The following is a 15,693-nucleotide window of genomic DNA, read 5'->3' as shown; positions in this document are numbered from 1 at the left end:
ATACATCCCACTCCACAAGTGCGGCAAGACTCTATCTACGCTAGCCGTCCGACGTCCATAATCGTGACGGACGGCGGTCGCCCGCCCGCGGGTTCTGCACATAGCGGAGGCCCCTGGACTTCCAGGTTGCCGCGGACAGCACGTCTGCGGCATCCGGAGGCTCCCCCACTTCTGTCTCGATCGTCCAGGAGTCGAGAGCGTAGCAACCTGGTCGTGAGGTCCATAGCTTGACTTCTGCGGAGACGGATTGGGAAGGAGGGATGATATATCGGTGTATGAGCCGGCCTGTGTATGGTGGTGGAAGTCGTTCTCTGATGCACGGGATCGGTAAATGATGCGAAGAATGGGATGGGGACGAAGGGGCGTACCGCTGCACCTCCGGATCTGTAGAAGGCTCCTTGAGTCTCAGCACCGCCCGCGCCGGATGTGTCAAAGACATGTTGCGGAGCGTCACCGACACCGAGGCGCGACAAGGGCTGTCATCCGCATCGCACTGTGAGCAGAGCATGAAGCGAGGGGCAACGAGGAGGGGCGCACCCTTGTCGGAAATCGTGCTCGACCACCGCCCCGTCCTTCACGAACACCGCGACCGGGTCCGTCTCCTGGTTCCACTCGCACGTCCGCACGGCCTGGAGGATCGCGAGCCGCTCGCGGTCCGTCTCCGCGTACATCGACCGCTTCACCTTCGCCGTCCGCGCGGCCTCGACGACCTCGCGGAGCGGCGCGTGCTGCGCGCCCAGCGTCGGGCCCTGCAGCAGCACGTGTCCCGCGCGCCGCTGCGCCGGCAGCTCCCAGAAGAGCACCACGTCTACCGTCGCCGGGTTGCGCAGCGGGAAGACACTCTGGTGCAGCCGCGCGGGGATGTCCGGGTGCGCGCTCGCCGTCGCTTGCGCGGTCATCGTCCGCCGGCCGCAGTGGAGGAAGTGCCGCGTCGTGGGCGTCTGGAGCGGGACGACGTTCGGGCCCTGGCGCGCGGGAGGGGGTGGGCGTGGGCGTGAGCGAACTGCGGTTGTTCGAAGAGCAGCGCCAGGGACTCACCTGGGCGACGTGGGTGCACGTCAACGTTAGTGGCGGCGGGGTGGTTGTGGGAACCTGGTCGCCGCGGAGGAGAGCTTCGAGCTTTTCGGCCACGAACTCGGTGGTCTCGGTCGTGCCTTTGCTGCTTTCGCATGGGGTGGCGCCTAATGAGAACTCAACTACTTGACGGGGAGGAATGCTCGTTCTGTGGGACGCGTGAGGAAGAAAACGGGGGGCCCGCGGAGTAGAACGCACGGAGAGTAAGGTTGCATCGACTTGCAGGTCCACAACGCGCCCATGGTTGAGAGCTGGGTGATTTGGACATTGCTGGACCCGGTAATATTCTCCACCTCCACTCCGACAATGTACGACTGGTCCAGCGACGCACTCGGTCGCACGGACGTCGTGATTTGGATGATCGGCCTGACCTCATACTGTCGGACCACACGCGCGCAGTGGAACATTGCGTCTTTAGACTGGAGAGCGCATTTGCGTCAGGTATGGCGAAAAGCACCTAATTCAATCACATACCTCGCGGAAAACGAACAACATTGACAGATCGTGCTCTCCATGATGAGCGGCATGAAGGACGAACGGTAGCTGAACTTCTTCGCCAGGGGCCAGTTCGGGACCTGTGTGGACCGTTTCCAGTGGGATGCGGAAGGGCGTCCTCGGCGCAAGCGAATTGGTCGTTTGGAACATCTCTACTTTGGGCGCAGTTGAAGATGATGGTTCTAGTAGGGCAATTTGATCAGGCACCGAGAATTAAAGCACTCAAGCGGGTCGACGTACCAGCACCATTGTTGGTCTCTATCCATACGGCGTCGTCTTCCCCCGCAAGGACCCATAGATCGCGGATTGGGCGAGTACCGGAGTTCGTGAGCCATACGGATTGCCGCTTGTATTCGCCTTGAGCCAACACAAGGTGCCTGTCATCAACGAAGTGGGCATACAAACGCTGGCCTGCCTCCTCCACTTCAACTTTGATCAGGGTGTCTGGGGCATACACCTTTCCTTGACGTTGGATAGGTGTGTCGTTGAGGCGGCGCCCACGCACAGCTAGCGACTCTGTAGCGGGAAGCAGCGAAAAGAACTCATACGTGACATGAGTCACGACTAGAGAAGCCGGTTTCGTGCAGTTGACTCCAATTGGAATCTGCGATGGGTATGAGCTTATTGCAATTAGACGATGCATCCAGACGTAGACCGACCGTACGAGTGTCTTTTGCGCCAAGCTTGATATCATCGATGCGTTCGACCTCAAGGAAGTCCGGCTCATTCTCTGTGTCTTGTGCCGAAGCATCGCGGACCCTGACAGTCAACGCGGATATCCACACTTCGACGTCCAAGGGATTCTTAAGCACGAGATCGACCCAGAATGTTTCTGTTTGAGATGAGCCTGTGAAATGCAGTGAATGCGCGGGATACCACTTACCATTCACGGCCGCCTTGCCACTTTTCCCCAGCTTCTCCTTACCGTTAGATGTCCAGAAATAACTCCAGTCTTCCTCAAGCTTCTCCCAGATTGTAGAGTCACCGTGCACAGAATCACCCGGGGATCTAACTCGTGTCTGCTTCGCTTGACAGAACGATACAGGAAGCTGAAGTCCAAGCTTCTGCCATGCTTCACCCTCTGTTGCTTTGAAGTGCTACGAGTGCTGGATAAGTGTCGGGGAAGTCAGACCATTGCATACACGTACCTTGAACGCGACGCGGAAGTCCTCTAGGAACATCTTGTCCCGACTGGGGGGAGGCAACAACGGCGAACTGACCCCGTTCGCAGTCGAAAGCGCGGTTGCATCCTTAGCGGGAGTGAGCAGCCGCAGGAAATACTTCACGGCACCCGCTGTGTCACCGGTGGTATAGAGTAATCGGCCTGTAAATTGTGTGAGGCTTTGACGAGTACAACATACAGCAATACCACTCACCGAGTTCGTGCTCGATTCCGGGCAGGACGGCGTGAAAGCCTTCCCACTGCATAGAGGTCCGATCCTCGCTCTCCCAAAATGAAGGTGAAAGTTCTTTCGGGATCCGATCCTGAAACAGGTCGTGCGCCTTGCGGAAGAAGTACATCGCAAGCGGTTTCTGGTCAGGTGGGGTTAGATAGGTATGTTTTTCTACCGAGATGTTTCACTCACAATACCAGTCTTCTCAAGCTTGTCGGCAGCCACGAGGTACCACAGTGCCGCCCTTCGGCGCGCTCCCTTAAGCTCACTGAGGAAGGCGGCTTCTGCGTAGAGCATGGCCGTGGGAGGCTCCTCTGCCTTGAGTGGACCGGTCAGCATCGCTGTAAGTGGCAATTGCGGCGAGACGATACGTACACTCGAGGCAGCCTTCACCAGCCACCGCTCGCCTTCCAGCACTGAACCCAGGAAGTCCTCGCGAGTAACACCCGTTTCCCATCGAACAGCGTAAACAAGCGCTCTGTACTGCGCAAGGGCCGGTGCTTCGAATGGAGTGGCTTGACGGGGCTGAGGACCTGTCAGGGAGGAAATTGCGTGATCTGCGTGCAAAGGCAGCGCTGGGGTTGGCGACGATATCAAGGGAAGTATATCCTGAAAGAAGATTGAACGATGAGAATGAGCGAAAGATGGGCTAGTGCACATACAGAGCCACCTCTGGCTTCTTTCCGCAGAGTCTCCCACACCGAAACAGCTAGCTTAAAATCTCCGAGGATGGTCGCAAACTCAGCAAGGCGGCGCTGTTGATTGACATTTCCACCGCCCATCGTTGATATCGATGTCACCGAGGATATGGAGCTCACAGACGCATTGGACCCATGCGTGTATCTTGATACTCCAGATGAGATGGATGCAGAGGAACCGTGAGATGGGGGAGAAGGCGACGATGCACTCGTTGCACCGAAGAAGCGACGCGTCGATGTAATCAGCCGGGAGGGTAGTCGTCGGGAAGAAGAGTACTACGAAGTTCATCAGTAAGAAGCGTAACTCCGCAGGAATAGCCGACGTACCGTTTCGTTCCACTCGACTACACATTTCTCCATCCATGGAATGAGACTCATTGTCAGAAATTCACGGACGAACCGACTGATCTGGTGGATATCTTCTGAGTTCAACCGAATAGTATTTCCGTTGTAGTCAGCCCCAGCGGCATTCGAAGACTCTTTGTTCAGCGGCGGAGCTTGATTTTGGGGCATGGGCGATGGTGGTGGGCGAATACCAGCAGATCCGGGGACGAGGAGGCCGCCTGCGGACGGTTGGGGTTGTAGGGGTGGTGTGTCAAGTCCAGAGGCTCCAGGTAATCTAGGGGGAGGGGCGGGCACTGGGACAGGAGCGGGTAGTGGATCTGTTGGAAGCTGGAGTGGGAGAAGAAAACTGTGCAGCCCGTATTGCTTCTTCACGGCGTTAAACAAGGACTCTGCTCTATGAGATTGTATGAGCGTGCCGACCGGTATGCAAATGCACGCATGCGACAACACCGAGACTCACATAGGATCAGAGAGAGACGAGTTTGAGGGGTGTATGATGAGGAAGTAACGCAATGAAGTGAGGTCCATCCATGGCGGGAAGTCAAATGCACGCGACGTCAGGTCTTGCAACGCCTGTAAAGGGTTCACGGCAGTGGTGGATACAACCAATATGACTGTAGGAACGCAGATAATAAACCGTGGCCAGTCAGACATGCGCATAAAATTGCCATAGATGTGTACGCACGAGACACCGGGTGATTCCATCCCTCCACGCTGCTTGGAACATGGTCTCCGGATACACACCTCTTAACCTCGTCCCACCAGGGAGTCCGTGATCGCCACATCTTCCCGCCAGTCTCCCGTATGTCCGTCTCCACAAGGTCCAGCCATCGTTCGCAACGGTGGTGTATCCGAGAACCGATCCAATCCATGGTGCGGCTAGCGCGTTGTTCCTCGTCTTCGTGAACGGCATCTTCAATCTCGGTCACGTCAGAAAATCTGAGCGCAAATGCCGAATGGGCGACCGAAGTCAGAGTTGCAGTCCGTGTGGTGACTGCGAACGTTCGTCAATAACTTCGCGAGATTCGGCGGTGTGTCAAATGTACGCACTTTGCGGGAGTGGGGAGAAACACTGTAAGATCTCCGGTAAAGATGGCAGACCCGCACCGCTCAATATGGGTTGTACATCTGGCGACGCCAAGATGCATACATGCGGACTGAGAGAGCTGGGGAGTGTCGGGGGAGGCATTACTTCAAGTGCGAGGACTTCGGGATCTGCAGGCGGGACGCGGGATCTTCAGTCTCTGGAAATTGATTTTACAGACGGCCTCAAGCTCAACGCGTGAATATTTCCGAGCACCGGAAAGCCGAGTAACAAGGGCCGGAGAGCTGCAGAAGCCGGATAGTCGGTACGCGCAAGATGCGCGTTTACCCGCTGAGATGGTCGTGGTAGACCGCGAAGGGAGCACATCTCGCCCGTAAACCCGTCCCATCATCCCAGCCTGCTTGTGTCATACCTCCATGTTGAACACGGTCACCCTGTTACTCCCTATCAAGTCGACTCGAGACAAAAACCACTCGTATGACATTACCAAGACGTGTACAGATGTCCTGTTTCGGTTGCAAGACCAAAGCTACAAGAAACGTTTGTTGGAAACCAGGACCTCAGTGGCACAGACGCGAATCATGGTCAGTATATCGTGTTTCATTCCGACTCAGAAGAACCCTCCACCACCACCATCGAACCCTCCACCATCGAACCCTCCGCCATCGAACCCTCCGCCATCGAACCCTCCGCCAAAGCCAGGTCCGTCCAGCACGTCTGCCAACAACAGACCTCCCGCTGCACCCGCTAAGAGTGGCATACCCACACCTCCGAACCCTCCACCCCCATTCCGTTCCTCCGTCGACCGTATGGGTCGCCCGCTGGTGCAGCATACATGGATCGGCCGAACCCACCAGAACTGGGACCATAGAGCCCGCCCGTTGAAAATCCGCCGCCGGAGAAACCTTGGTTGTACGGTGCCGACATACGCTGCTGCTGTCGCCTGTGGCGTTCTTGCGCGACCTGCTGCATGTACTGCGCGCGATCCAATGAGCCCTAAGTGGAGGCCGAATGCGAACCACACAACTCACCAGCTCTTCCCTCCTCCTCTCCTCCGCTCGGCGAGCTTCCCGCTCCTCCTTCGTTCCGATCGCCTTGTCCTTCAACTTGCCAAAGAAACCCCTCTGCGCGGCCGACTGGGAAGGCGTTCCAGGCTGTGAAGTCGACGTGCGCGCATCGGCCCTTCCGGGAGCGGTGAGATGCGATCCCGACGAGGATCCCGAGTACGAATGCCGCCTGGGAGAATATGGTGGAGGAGCCGCGCTCAGACGCTCCTTCTTGAGCCTCTCCCGAATGTGGGGGTGCTCTTTGAGGAAGAGCTCGTCCTCGAAGGGGTGCACCCAGATCGCACGTGGAGGATGCGCGGTTGTGTCTACCTGGAGAGCGAGACGTTCAATATATTACGTCTGCAGTCGGCGCGGGGGCCAACGTACCCAGAAGGGGTGCCTGGAGTTGGGATCGAAGTCACGAATCCAGCCGTCTGGCAAGGGTGAATCGTCGTAGCTCATCGATGTGGTAGAGGTAGAGATGGAAGGAGAGGAGTGAGCCTAGCTCCACAATGGTGCAGCATCGTGGGTCTATATGCACAGGCTCGGAGGCAGACTTAAGGCACTACGCGCAGTGCCCCACTGACGCATCGTGCTGACGTCATCTCGCGCCTAGTACACGACCCGGGAAGGCAGATGCAGATATCAGGATGCCGTAATGAGCATATCCTGCGCAGTGAAGCAGTAGTAGTACAGGCGTATGCAAGGCGGTGGTGGTACAAGTTGAGTGTATGAGACATGCAGGGCTGTGAGTAGCAATGAGTGGACCGAGAGTACATATGAGAAAGGATGCGCATGTCGGCTGCGGCGTAGAGGACAGCGTGTGGAGTGTCACGAAAGTGTCCCGGGGGCGAAGCCAAAAGCCGGTCATCAGGGTAGCGGGCAACGACAGGGATGAGCAAGAGCAGATGCAACAACCGTCCAGGGAACGGAGGATGACGGTCTGCAAGGGGACGGTCAGAGCATAGAACGTCGTGCAACTCCGACCACCACTCACCAGAGAGCTCGATTCTGTCTGGTGGAAGTCTTCTGTTTCCGTCCGCGGCCACTGCGCCTAGGATCATAGTAACGCTGCGCCTGACCCCCACGACGTCCTTTCTCATGCCGCGCAGTTCCATTCCAGGGTTCTGGGTGATTCTGGGGCAGGGTGCCAGCCTTCTGTTTCGCCAGATCCTCCGGGCTCGCCCAGTCCTCCGCATTCTGGGTAGTCGGACCCCATGCTTCCACCGGGTTTTGTGCCCCTTCGGACACCCTGGAACTGAAAGGACGGCGATAAGCCCAGATTCCCATGCAAAGACGAGCCTCGTACCACGTATCTGCTTCCTCTTCCTCATAAGCTCTCTCTCCGGGGTGGGGAAGCCATGCGTCAGGGTCGTCTTCTTGGCTCTCCCACATCCTGCTGAACGAATCGTCACAAATGCCCCAGCCCTGCCGGCTCTTGAACTCCCTGAGCCCCCACTCGAAGTACTCCACGTTGTACCAGTCCAAGAACGACTCCATCGTCTCGCCCTCCTGGCCGCACGCCGCCGCGTCGACGTTTCTCAGCCAGAACGGCACAAAATCCGACGTGCGCAGCGCTGCGGACGAGTCCCGCCACGCGTCGACCTTGTCCCCGTACGTCGCGATCTCGGCCTGCCGCTCCGCGCGCGCGAGCTCCTCCAGCTTCGCGAGGTGCTTCTCGTTCTCTCGCTCGTGGCGGAGCGCGCTGGCCATGACCATCGGCTGGCCCTGGTTGCGGTCGGCGGGCTTGCATATCTTGCAGTAGACCCGATCGCCCCGGCCCTTGGCGGGGGCGAAATCTGCCGTGGACGGTGGCTGTCAGTTGTGCCGTGCAGGGGACTGCACCACGGTAAGACAGACCGTCAGGGCGTTGAAACTCTGAATCGGGAGCCTGGCGAGTCATACAAGCGCGAGCGCTGTGCGAGAGAGAGGAGACGAGAGGCAATGAGAGCGATGGAAGAGAGGGTCGGGCGGATGGGATGAGTGCTGCTGCAGGGCAGCTCCCTCTAATAGCCACACGCGGAGCCGGATCAGCCCAAAGGCTAGATCAGGCACTCCGCTCTGCGGTACTACGGCCGATTCCGCGCGCATCTCTTCCGCCAGTTTCACCTACACAGCGCTAGCCTTTTCTGCAGCACTTCCTGCAGCTGCGGTCGAGCTGCAGCGCGAAGAGAACCAGGAACATGCAGGTGTTGCCGTACTGCGTGCGATCGGAGCACTCGTGTAGAATACACATACACGTGCGTACTATAAAGTGTCCTTGAACGATACAACTACCCATAACAAGCCAAGGCCTAGATCTACGCGAAAGTCCCCGAATAAAGTACTAGGAATGAGCGACGACACCGTGACCTCCTACGAGGGACCGGGGGCAGGATCCACCCATGTGCCGTTCGGGAAGAGCTGCGCGGCCATTGTGAAATCGCCGGCCGTGCCGCCGCTCGTGAACTGCGGCATGGAATCAGTATCCCACTCATACAGGCTGGTGAGAGCGATGAGCAGATAGACACTCACCGCGAGCCGGAAGAAGTGCACGATGTTGGGTTCTAGCGCGCTCAGCGTGTAATTGAGAGCATCGCCTACGTATCGCTCCACATCGTCCACCAGCAACGCAAACCCGTCCCACCCTTTACCGTCAGGGAGCGCGTCCCACAGAATCGTCTGGTTGATGAAGGGAATGGACGAGTTGTAGCTCGTCGAGTTCGTCAGGAACGTCGGGAGGTCCGTGCCCAAGGCTGCATCGCGCACAAGCTGCAAATGCGTGGGTTACGTCAAAGTGCTGGTCATGGGTGGGACTGTATGGTTCGTGCTTACGTCTGCTTGCGTCTGGAGAACTGAGTCAAACCCGAACGCCGCAATACCGTTGAGGAAAAGGCCAAGCAGGAATGCCTGATAGATGGCGGAAAGCCGAGTAGGAAACCCGGTGCCGGGAATGAACACCATGGCGAAGATGTAGTGGTGGATGCGGATTTGAAGCCCGGGAAGCAGCGCCAGGACAAGGGTAATCAGGCCTCCGACAATGTACCAGCCAAGATACTGCGGCAGGTATCCTGTCTTGCGTACCACCCTACACTGGTTCACAAAGATGACGAGGACAATGAGAGCAATGATGATTACAGCGGCCAGTGCTCCTGGTCGTGCGCTGATATCGGAGGCAATGAGACGATCGACCGGTATCTTATCCAGGATGATGTTCGAGAGAATACCAATCCAGAAGGGGACCAGATACCATACAGCCGCTTCAATGGGTGCCCTCCTGAACGCCGGCATGGTGAAGCGGAAAGCCAAACGCCAGAAAGCGTACGCGACAAAAAGGCACGGAAGGAATGACTGGAAGGCTTCATCAAGAGGTGGGGGAGTTCCGCGGGGTTCTGAGAATAATGTGATGTGCCAGAATCCAATGCACACGAGGCACCAGTAAGTCACGATGGCCTTCGGGCGGAGGATGAGGAATATGAGTGCAGTGATGATGACGTTGAAAGCGAGGGCTTCGTTGCGATTGTCTTCGCAACTATGCAGAGGCGTGGTTGGGAGGAACTGGAAGGATAGTGGGAAAACGGAAGGGAAGCCAATCGAAGTCAACCCATTCCGGGCCAAGGGGAGGTACTCTGTGAAGTTGCCCACGAGCTGGAGGGAAGCGCAGCCACCTTTGGAGTTGCTGATGAGCCCACTGTAAACCAGTAGCATTGAGCAATTACTTAACAAGCGATGGAAGCTTATCCAGACTCACGCTTGGAGCGCAGCAGCGCACACGAAAGTATCTCCTCGGTACGTGCCATTGCCATCTCCTCCTCCAACGATGAGGGGAACGCGGTCGACCTGTTCGGCGCCGACAGTGCGCGGATTTGCCAAGACGACCGACGCGCATTGGGCGGGGCATCGGAAGTCGAATGTCGCATTGTCGAAAGGTGCGCAACTCTCACCATTCAGTCCGCACGCATCGAGCGCAGGCCAGTAAGTCGCCGTGCAGCCGATGAATGAATCCACTGGGGTCAAAAACGACTGGGATCGGGCCCAGAAGGCGAAGCCTATGATCCAGCCCGCGGCAAGAACCACGAATAGCCATGGATTTGTGAGTGGTCGAGTGTAGCGAAGAAGAGGCGCTTCAAGAGCGACGGAGAAGTGGATGCGACGCCAGGAGAAGGTGCGGTTCAACAGAGGGACTAGGTCTGGCGAATGGCGCGTCGGGGTTGGTGCGGGCAGTGGCGGGATAGATGTCGTACGCACCAGGAAGGTCAACTTTAGGCCGTGGCCCACGGACATAGTTCCAAACTCTCAAAACCTTAGGGTGATCGGTGACAACAGTCTTGAAGAGTCGGTCCCATCTCGTACGCGTCTGTTGAGGCTCAGAGGGGACCTCCTGTGCCTCGAGCCCGGCAGAGTGAGAGACAGCTTTCTCTTGGATGTCGGCGGACTGAGTCCGCTGCAGCTCTGTATCGACGTGGGTGAGCCGAGAGGACAGGTCGGACGATGAGGAAGGGGAGGCTATGTCGGCCATTCCATGAGACGGAGAGCGGTCCAGCGCGGAGAACGGCACGGAAGGTCGAGCGACGGGGACAGGCGACGGAGGACGGAAAGGAGCGACTGGTCAAGGAATTGCTTGGCTGGTGCGTCAGCCCACGGTTGCTCCAGGTGGCCGCAGGTGGCCGTGCGCGGCCGCCAGCGGGATATTCTTGGAATGTTCGGACCGCTCTCGCTCGTGGTCAACTGCGGGGTTCACATGCAACCTCGAAGCTGATTCCGTCGCGACAACAGCTCAAAGAATTCGCGTGCCCCGTTCGCGCCATGAGCGCTCCGAGGTGACATTCCCGAGTCGCCTGCTAATTCCTATTCCCCACCCCCAACTCCTGCCAGTGGCATGGCGCATCCGTATATGCGGCATGCCATGGTAGCGACATGTTCAATTTGCAGGACAGGAACTGTGCTATGCAATAGTTGAAACCCGAGCTTGATCCCCGCAGACGTCATAAGCATATCATCTACACGTCCTTCGGGTCCGGGAATGAGTGCGGGGTAATCCCAGGTCGGCTGTGCGTGGACCGCAAGCAGGTCTATCATTCATGCGGGTTTCCTGCTACCCATGTGATGGACGAGGCCTCACTTCGTTACCGTCGGGATCCATATAAACCCAGGACGAGGAGCGTTCGATGTTCAGACCCACATCGACATCCACTATGGCTGCCCCCGCAGAGATGACCTCCCGCGATATTAGCGGCAAGTTCGTGATGGTAAGTGGCCTCAACTCCGGGGCGCGATGCTCCGACCTCTGACGACTGGATCCGCCGCAGAACAAGTCGCTCAGTGGCAAGACCGACGAGATCTTGCGCCTGCAAGGCGTCAGCTGGCTCACGAGGAAAGCCATCTCGGTGGCTGTTATAAACCTGAGTATCAAGCACTACACGGACGACAATGGCGTCGAGCACATCGATATCGACCAGACCCTCAGCGGCGGCATCCCTGGCACGGCCGAATACCGCACTTTTGACGGGACCGAGCGCACGAATGAAGACCACGTTTTCGGACCCGTGCTGTCCAAGAGCATGCGTGTCCCACTGGGCGAGATAGAAACCAACTGGCTGAAGCAGGACTGGATGGACGAATCATTCGTTGATGAGGGGGTCATCGCCACTACGGCAAAGAGTGACACTGGGAAGAGTGGGAAGACCTGGTATTCGGAACAAGTCAGTAGTTTTCACGTACGCGCCCTATCTGTGAACTCACGGCGTTGACACAGGTTTGGGGCTTCGAACAAGTCGACGGAACGAAGAGATACGCGAGACATGTCTTCTTCAAAGGTCCTCAAGGGGAAGAGATAAACGTCCGTTTGGTGTACGATTACCGTAAGTGCCGTCATGACCGTGATTGAGGGTAACTCAACTTTGGCGAGTAGAAGGCCCGCAACAGTAAACGTAGTGAGACAACAAGTTCCACAGCAATGGCCGTTGAAGCTCTGCGCGTGTATGAGTTGTGTACATAGCTGACGAGCCCGCTCAATAGAGAACATGTACGAACCTATGGATGTCATCAGGCTTCCTTTGGAGGGAAAACACTGAGCACTTTCCAGACAGCATCCTTCCCGCGTTCCCATGCTTGCGGACCCCTGCTCTCTTCGCCGCCAACTCGACCATGACGCCGTCCTTCGACCACTCACACCATATGTCGATTGATCCAGACGACGGTCCCGCTCCTCCTCCTTTACGATCCGGTTCTCCCATAGTAGAGACAAAATTCTTGCCTGTTGTCTCTCCGGTGATTTGAAACGATTCTGAACGTATCGTTCCATCCTCGTTGCCGGCAACGGAACGAGGGAGATCGTGATGGGAAATGTGGGTAGGTTGTGTACTGTGATTTTGTCGCCCGGGACGCATTCGCACCAGCCTTCGGTGGGGGGACGTTGTAGATGTCGATGCCGTCAAGGACAAGATTTCCACTTTGAATATCCTCCACATTGAGTCCTGTTTTGGGCACCCAGCCCCCCACGGGTTTGAAGAGGAGGCTCAACCAAGCGCATAATAGTTGAAGTAGACGGCGTCTGAATAGGACTTGATCTCGGCCGTGGAGGAATCTGCTTTCGAGACCGCGAGGCAAGAAACGAGATGTAGGCTGTGATGCCGGGCGACAACGGATGCCGGCCAAGTAGACTCTTTAGATCAGGGTGCATGGTGGTGGGACGAGAACAGCGAAATCACGTGTGTGATGTATGACGTCCTTGATTAGGGGAGGGGTGCGTCTGCCCGCCACTCTTACCTCGCCACCACTTCTCCTTCGCACACCTGGTCTTGAACAGACTTCACCATGGACGCAGCGAAGCGCGGGCGCGACCCTGAAGAGCGCACGCAATCACGCCAGAAGATCATGGATGACAGTCGCGGCATCTTGAGCTACATCTGGCCTTTCCGACCCATGCAACTCGTCATAAACCTCGTGTGGCCATGCTCCGTCTGTTCCAGCCCCTTGCACCACATCTTGTTCCTCTGGCTGTGTTTTCTGCGCACTCCCCCTTATACTCTTCTTGTCGTTCGGGTCCGGATACCTTGTGTGGAAGAGTGTTGCTGTGAGCTGGGAGACAGAGGTCTTTCTCCAATACGGGTGAGTAGTTTCTGGTAGTCCGTCTTGTCACCATTCATCCCGACGTTCATGCAGCGATGGCGGCTCTCCGTATGCCGAGGTTGCGTTACCCAACATCGTCGCGCAACAGCCATATGATATCTCAATACATCTTGTAGTCCCCGCAAATCAGGCCAACATTGCACTGGGAAACTTCATGGCAACCCTCACTCTAGTCACACCTTCGAACAACACTATCGTAACAGCACGGAAGCCTGTGGTGTATTATATTGCTTCATTTTATCATAGCTAACTGATGCGCCGCTAGGCAATTGTTCTTGCGTCTCTAGCTGCACCATGGTCTTACCTATATAACAGGCCTGGCACTGTCGATTTGAACATACCGATGCTCAGCGACTACGTGTTAGCACAAGCCGCGCAATGGCGCGAGTAGAACTCGGACGCCGTGATCAGTGGAAGACTCTCGGCGAAGGGCATGCCCGCGAACTTGCGGTCATGTCAGGGACCATTCGAGGGGCAGTCATACGTCACGGCCTACGGTGCGCATATATACACTAATTCGTCATTTTATTAGCTCTGACCAGCCACGTTGTAGCGGAATGATTGGCCAGTACCCTCTGATATCTGCTGTCTTCGCTTCGGGGATCTTCTTCTTCATTCTCTTCATCGGACTGGTGGTGTGTCTCATGCCGATCGTGGAATGGCACTTCCCTTCGGAATCTGAAGAAGCTCGACCCATGGAACCTGAAGACAAACAGCGAAAGCGCAAACGATCACGCCGTCCCGAAGGAGAGACTAGGTCGAAGATACCGGCCACAGGAAGGAGAGAAGGCAGTAGTAGTTCTCGGTCACGACAGGTACGTTTGCCTTGACATGCATGCACTAATTTGCTGACATGTATTCGTTCGATTCAGAGAGACCAAGAGGTCAAGGCAGAGGCTGAAGAAGCGTGGGAGTATGCACCCGTGGCATCCATAGGGACGGCCCCTGGCACGACTGCTATCAGGGAGACGTCTGCTCGGAGAAGAACGTCACGGCAGTCCGACGAGTACGAGCAATAGGGTCGAAGGACATGCATTGCTTGAACGGAATGACTCGTGACGATATTCCGTCGTTCAGCTTGTAACCGCACCATACCCCCATTGACACTGATTCCATTGTACAATTTGCTCCCCTTCCTCTGCATTGAACCCGCGGAGGATGAGTACATAACTAGTCCTATGTAGCATGTGTACACTGTAAGACCGACTGAAATCCGTGCTCATGAAGCCATATAATCGTTAAACACTCTGATCCTCCAAAAGCAATGTAGCATCCATCACCATTCACTATGCTTTCGAAGAGTCCTCCGACGTGGACTTCTCCTCAGCTGCCGTCGGGGGTGTAACGTCAAGTGTCTTCTCTTCTGTCTTGACCGGCTCTGATTCAGGAGGAGCGGGTGCTTCCTCCTTTGCGGGTTCTTCTGCTTTCGCAGACACGACAGGCGATTCTTCTGTAGCAGTGGCAGCGGGAGGTTCCTCCTTGGTCGCGGGCTCCGCAGTTTCAGTCTTCACAGCCGCAGCGACCTCTTTCAGAGGCACCTCGGGGGCCTCATCGCCCTTCAGCCCTTTCACCAGGTCGTCGGCATCGGCGCCATCCAGCCCAAGTTCCTCAATCAGCTTCATCAAGTCGTCTTCGGTGACATTGATGCCGCGCAGGCTGTGATCTTCCAGCTGCTCGCCGGCGTCCACCTCCCCTTCACGCTTCTTGTTGACGGGAGGTGGAGGTGCGGGGAAGGCGAGGGTTTCGAGACGTGCGACGGGTTCATCTGCGCGGGAGAGACTGCACCGGGGACACCCACAGGGACGGATCGCAGGATTGCCTTGTCTCCTTCAAGAGGGTCCCACTCTTCCTTCAGCCGAAGAAATATGTCGAGCTCCTCAAATTCGACGGCCTCTTCGCTGGGCGCGCAGGGGTTGCAAATCAGCTGCTGGGTGGCGCCAACCAAAGGCTAAAGCACTAACAATGCTTGGAAGTCCTAAACACGCGGTCGTCAGGCCAGCTGAACATGCGTAATGTGATGATCAACTCACACCTGGGAACTCTCCGCCTATGAGGATGCCAGGCAGCTGCTGCTTGTCTACACAGCACGAGACATCAGCGTGCATATGGCGCGAGCATTAACGAGACACTGGCCTCGGGGAGCCTTCCGCCTCCATAGTTTCTTCGCCTCTTCGTCGGACGCAAGATCGTAGGAGATGTACGGTACTTTCTTGACCTGCAGTACGCGCAGGATGTACTCTGCATACCGCGATCACCCAACGTTAATCCCGTGAGCTTCTCGAGCCGATCAGTTGCCATTAGGCACACCTTGGCGCGTCCGGAGCTGAGGCTGCGATGCGATGGTGGTGAGGAAAAGCTGGATCGGCGGTGGAGGCATAGCGAGTCGTTCGACCGAGGTGTCAGATAGGGTGGTGGTCAGGAATGTATTCAGCTGCGCGACATCTGAGATCTGAGACTCGGCGTCGCGGCGACAGCACGTCGGCGAG

At 56.9% G+C, this 15,693-nt stretch overlaps 6 protein-coding genes across 6 annotated transcripts; 2 read left to right on the top strand and 4 right to left on the bottom strand.

Moving 5' to 3' along the window:
- Positions 1-40: 40 nt before the first annotated feature.
- On the bottom strand, positions 41-5,195 carry BXZ73DRAFT_39971 (ER-golgi trafficking TRAPP I complex 85 kDa subunit-domain-containing protein; the record flags this gene model as incomplete). Its single annotated transcript, XM_048018483.1, has 19 exons — positions 41-311; positions 369-476; positions 538-965; positions 1,039-1,222; positions 1,273-1,493; positions 1,549-1,751; positions 1,816-2,173; positions 2,229-2,401; positions 2,453-2,666; positions 2,718-2,893; positions 2,946-3,102; positions 3,156-3,281; positions 3,339-3,572; positions 3,626-3,937; positions 3,989-4,138; positions 4,214-4,400; positions 4,467-4,620; positions 4,692-5,000; positions 5,057-5,195. The coding sequence occupies 19 exons, from the start codon at positions 5,193-5,195 to the stop codon at positions 41-43; spliced, it is 4,104 nt and encodes a 1,367-aa protein (XP_047882392.1).
- Positions 5,196-8,452: 3,257 nt separating this feature from the next.
- On the bottom strand, positions 8,453-10,595 carry BXZ73DRAFT_39344 (uncharacterized protein; the record flags this gene model as incomplete). Its single annotated transcript, XM_048018356.1, has 5 exons — positions 8,453-8,545; positions 8,612-8,848; positions 8,912-9,767; positions 9,828-10,266; positions 10,325-10,595. 5 exons carry the CDS (start codon positions 10,593-10,595, stop codon positions 8,453-8,455), a joined length of 1,896 nt encoding a protein of 631 aa, XP_047882391.1.
- A 676-nt stretch (positions 10,596-11,271) lies between these two features.
- Positions 11,272-12,004, top strand: BXZ73DRAFT_73668 (uncharacterized protein; the record flags this gene model as incomplete). The annotated part of the gene is made up of 4 exons (XM_048021925.1): positions 11,272-11,325; positions 11,386-11,778; positions 11,832-11,937; positions 11,988-12,004. The coding sequence occupies 4 exons, from the start codon at positions 11,272-11,274 to the stop codon at positions 12,002-12,004; spliced, it is 570 nt and encodes a 189-aa protein (XP_047882390.1).
- A 117-nt stretch (positions 12,005-12,121) lies between these two features.
- BXZ73DRAFT_87005 (uncharacterized protein) lies at positions 12,122-12,758 on the bottom strand (the record flags this gene model as incomplete). Its single annotated transcript, XM_048024382.1, has 4 exons — positions 12,122-12,216; positions 12,249-12,362; positions 12,397-12,593; positions 12,676-12,758. 4 exons carry the CDS (start codon positions 12,756-12,758, stop codon positions 12,122-12,124), a joined length of 489 nt encoding a protein of 162 aa, XP_047882389.1.
- Positions 12,759-13,585: 827 nt separating this feature from the next.
- Positions 13,586-14,226, top strand: BXZ73DRAFT_73667 (uncharacterized protein; the record flags this gene model as incomplete). The annotated part of the gene is made up of 3 exons (XM_048021924.1): positions 13,586-13,704; positions 13,761-14,022; positions 14,080-14,226. 3 exons carry the CDS (start codon positions 13,586-13,588, stop codon positions 14,224-14,226), a joined length of 528 nt encoding a protein of 175 aa, XP_047882388.1.
- A 267-nt stretch (positions 14,227-14,493) lies between these two features.
- Positions 14,494-15,584, bottom strand: BXZ73DRAFT_87004 (uncharacterized protein; the record flags this gene model as incomplete). Its single annotated transcript, XM_048024381.1, has 5 exons — positions 14,494-14,910; positions 14,958-15,098; positions 15,238-15,284; positions 15,335-15,445; positions 15,515-15,584. 5 exons carry the CDS (start codon positions 15,582-15,584, stop codon positions 14,494-14,496), a joined length of 786 nt encoding a protein of 261 aa, XP_047882387.1.
- Positions 15,585-15,693: the final 109 nt, after the last annotated feature.

The sequence above is a fragment of the Epithele typhae genome, assembly GCF_022376455.1.
Source record: "Epithele typhae strain CBS 203.58 chromosome Unknown BXZ73scaffold_3, whole genome shotgun sequence".
Classification (NCBI taxonomy): domain Eukaryota; kingdom Fungi; phylum Basidiomycota; class Agaricomycetes; order Polyporales; family Epitheliaceae; genus Epithele; species Epithele typhae.
The sequence above is the reverse complement of the archived record's forward strand: the minus strand, read 5'-3'. Positions and strand labels throughout refer to the sequence as shown.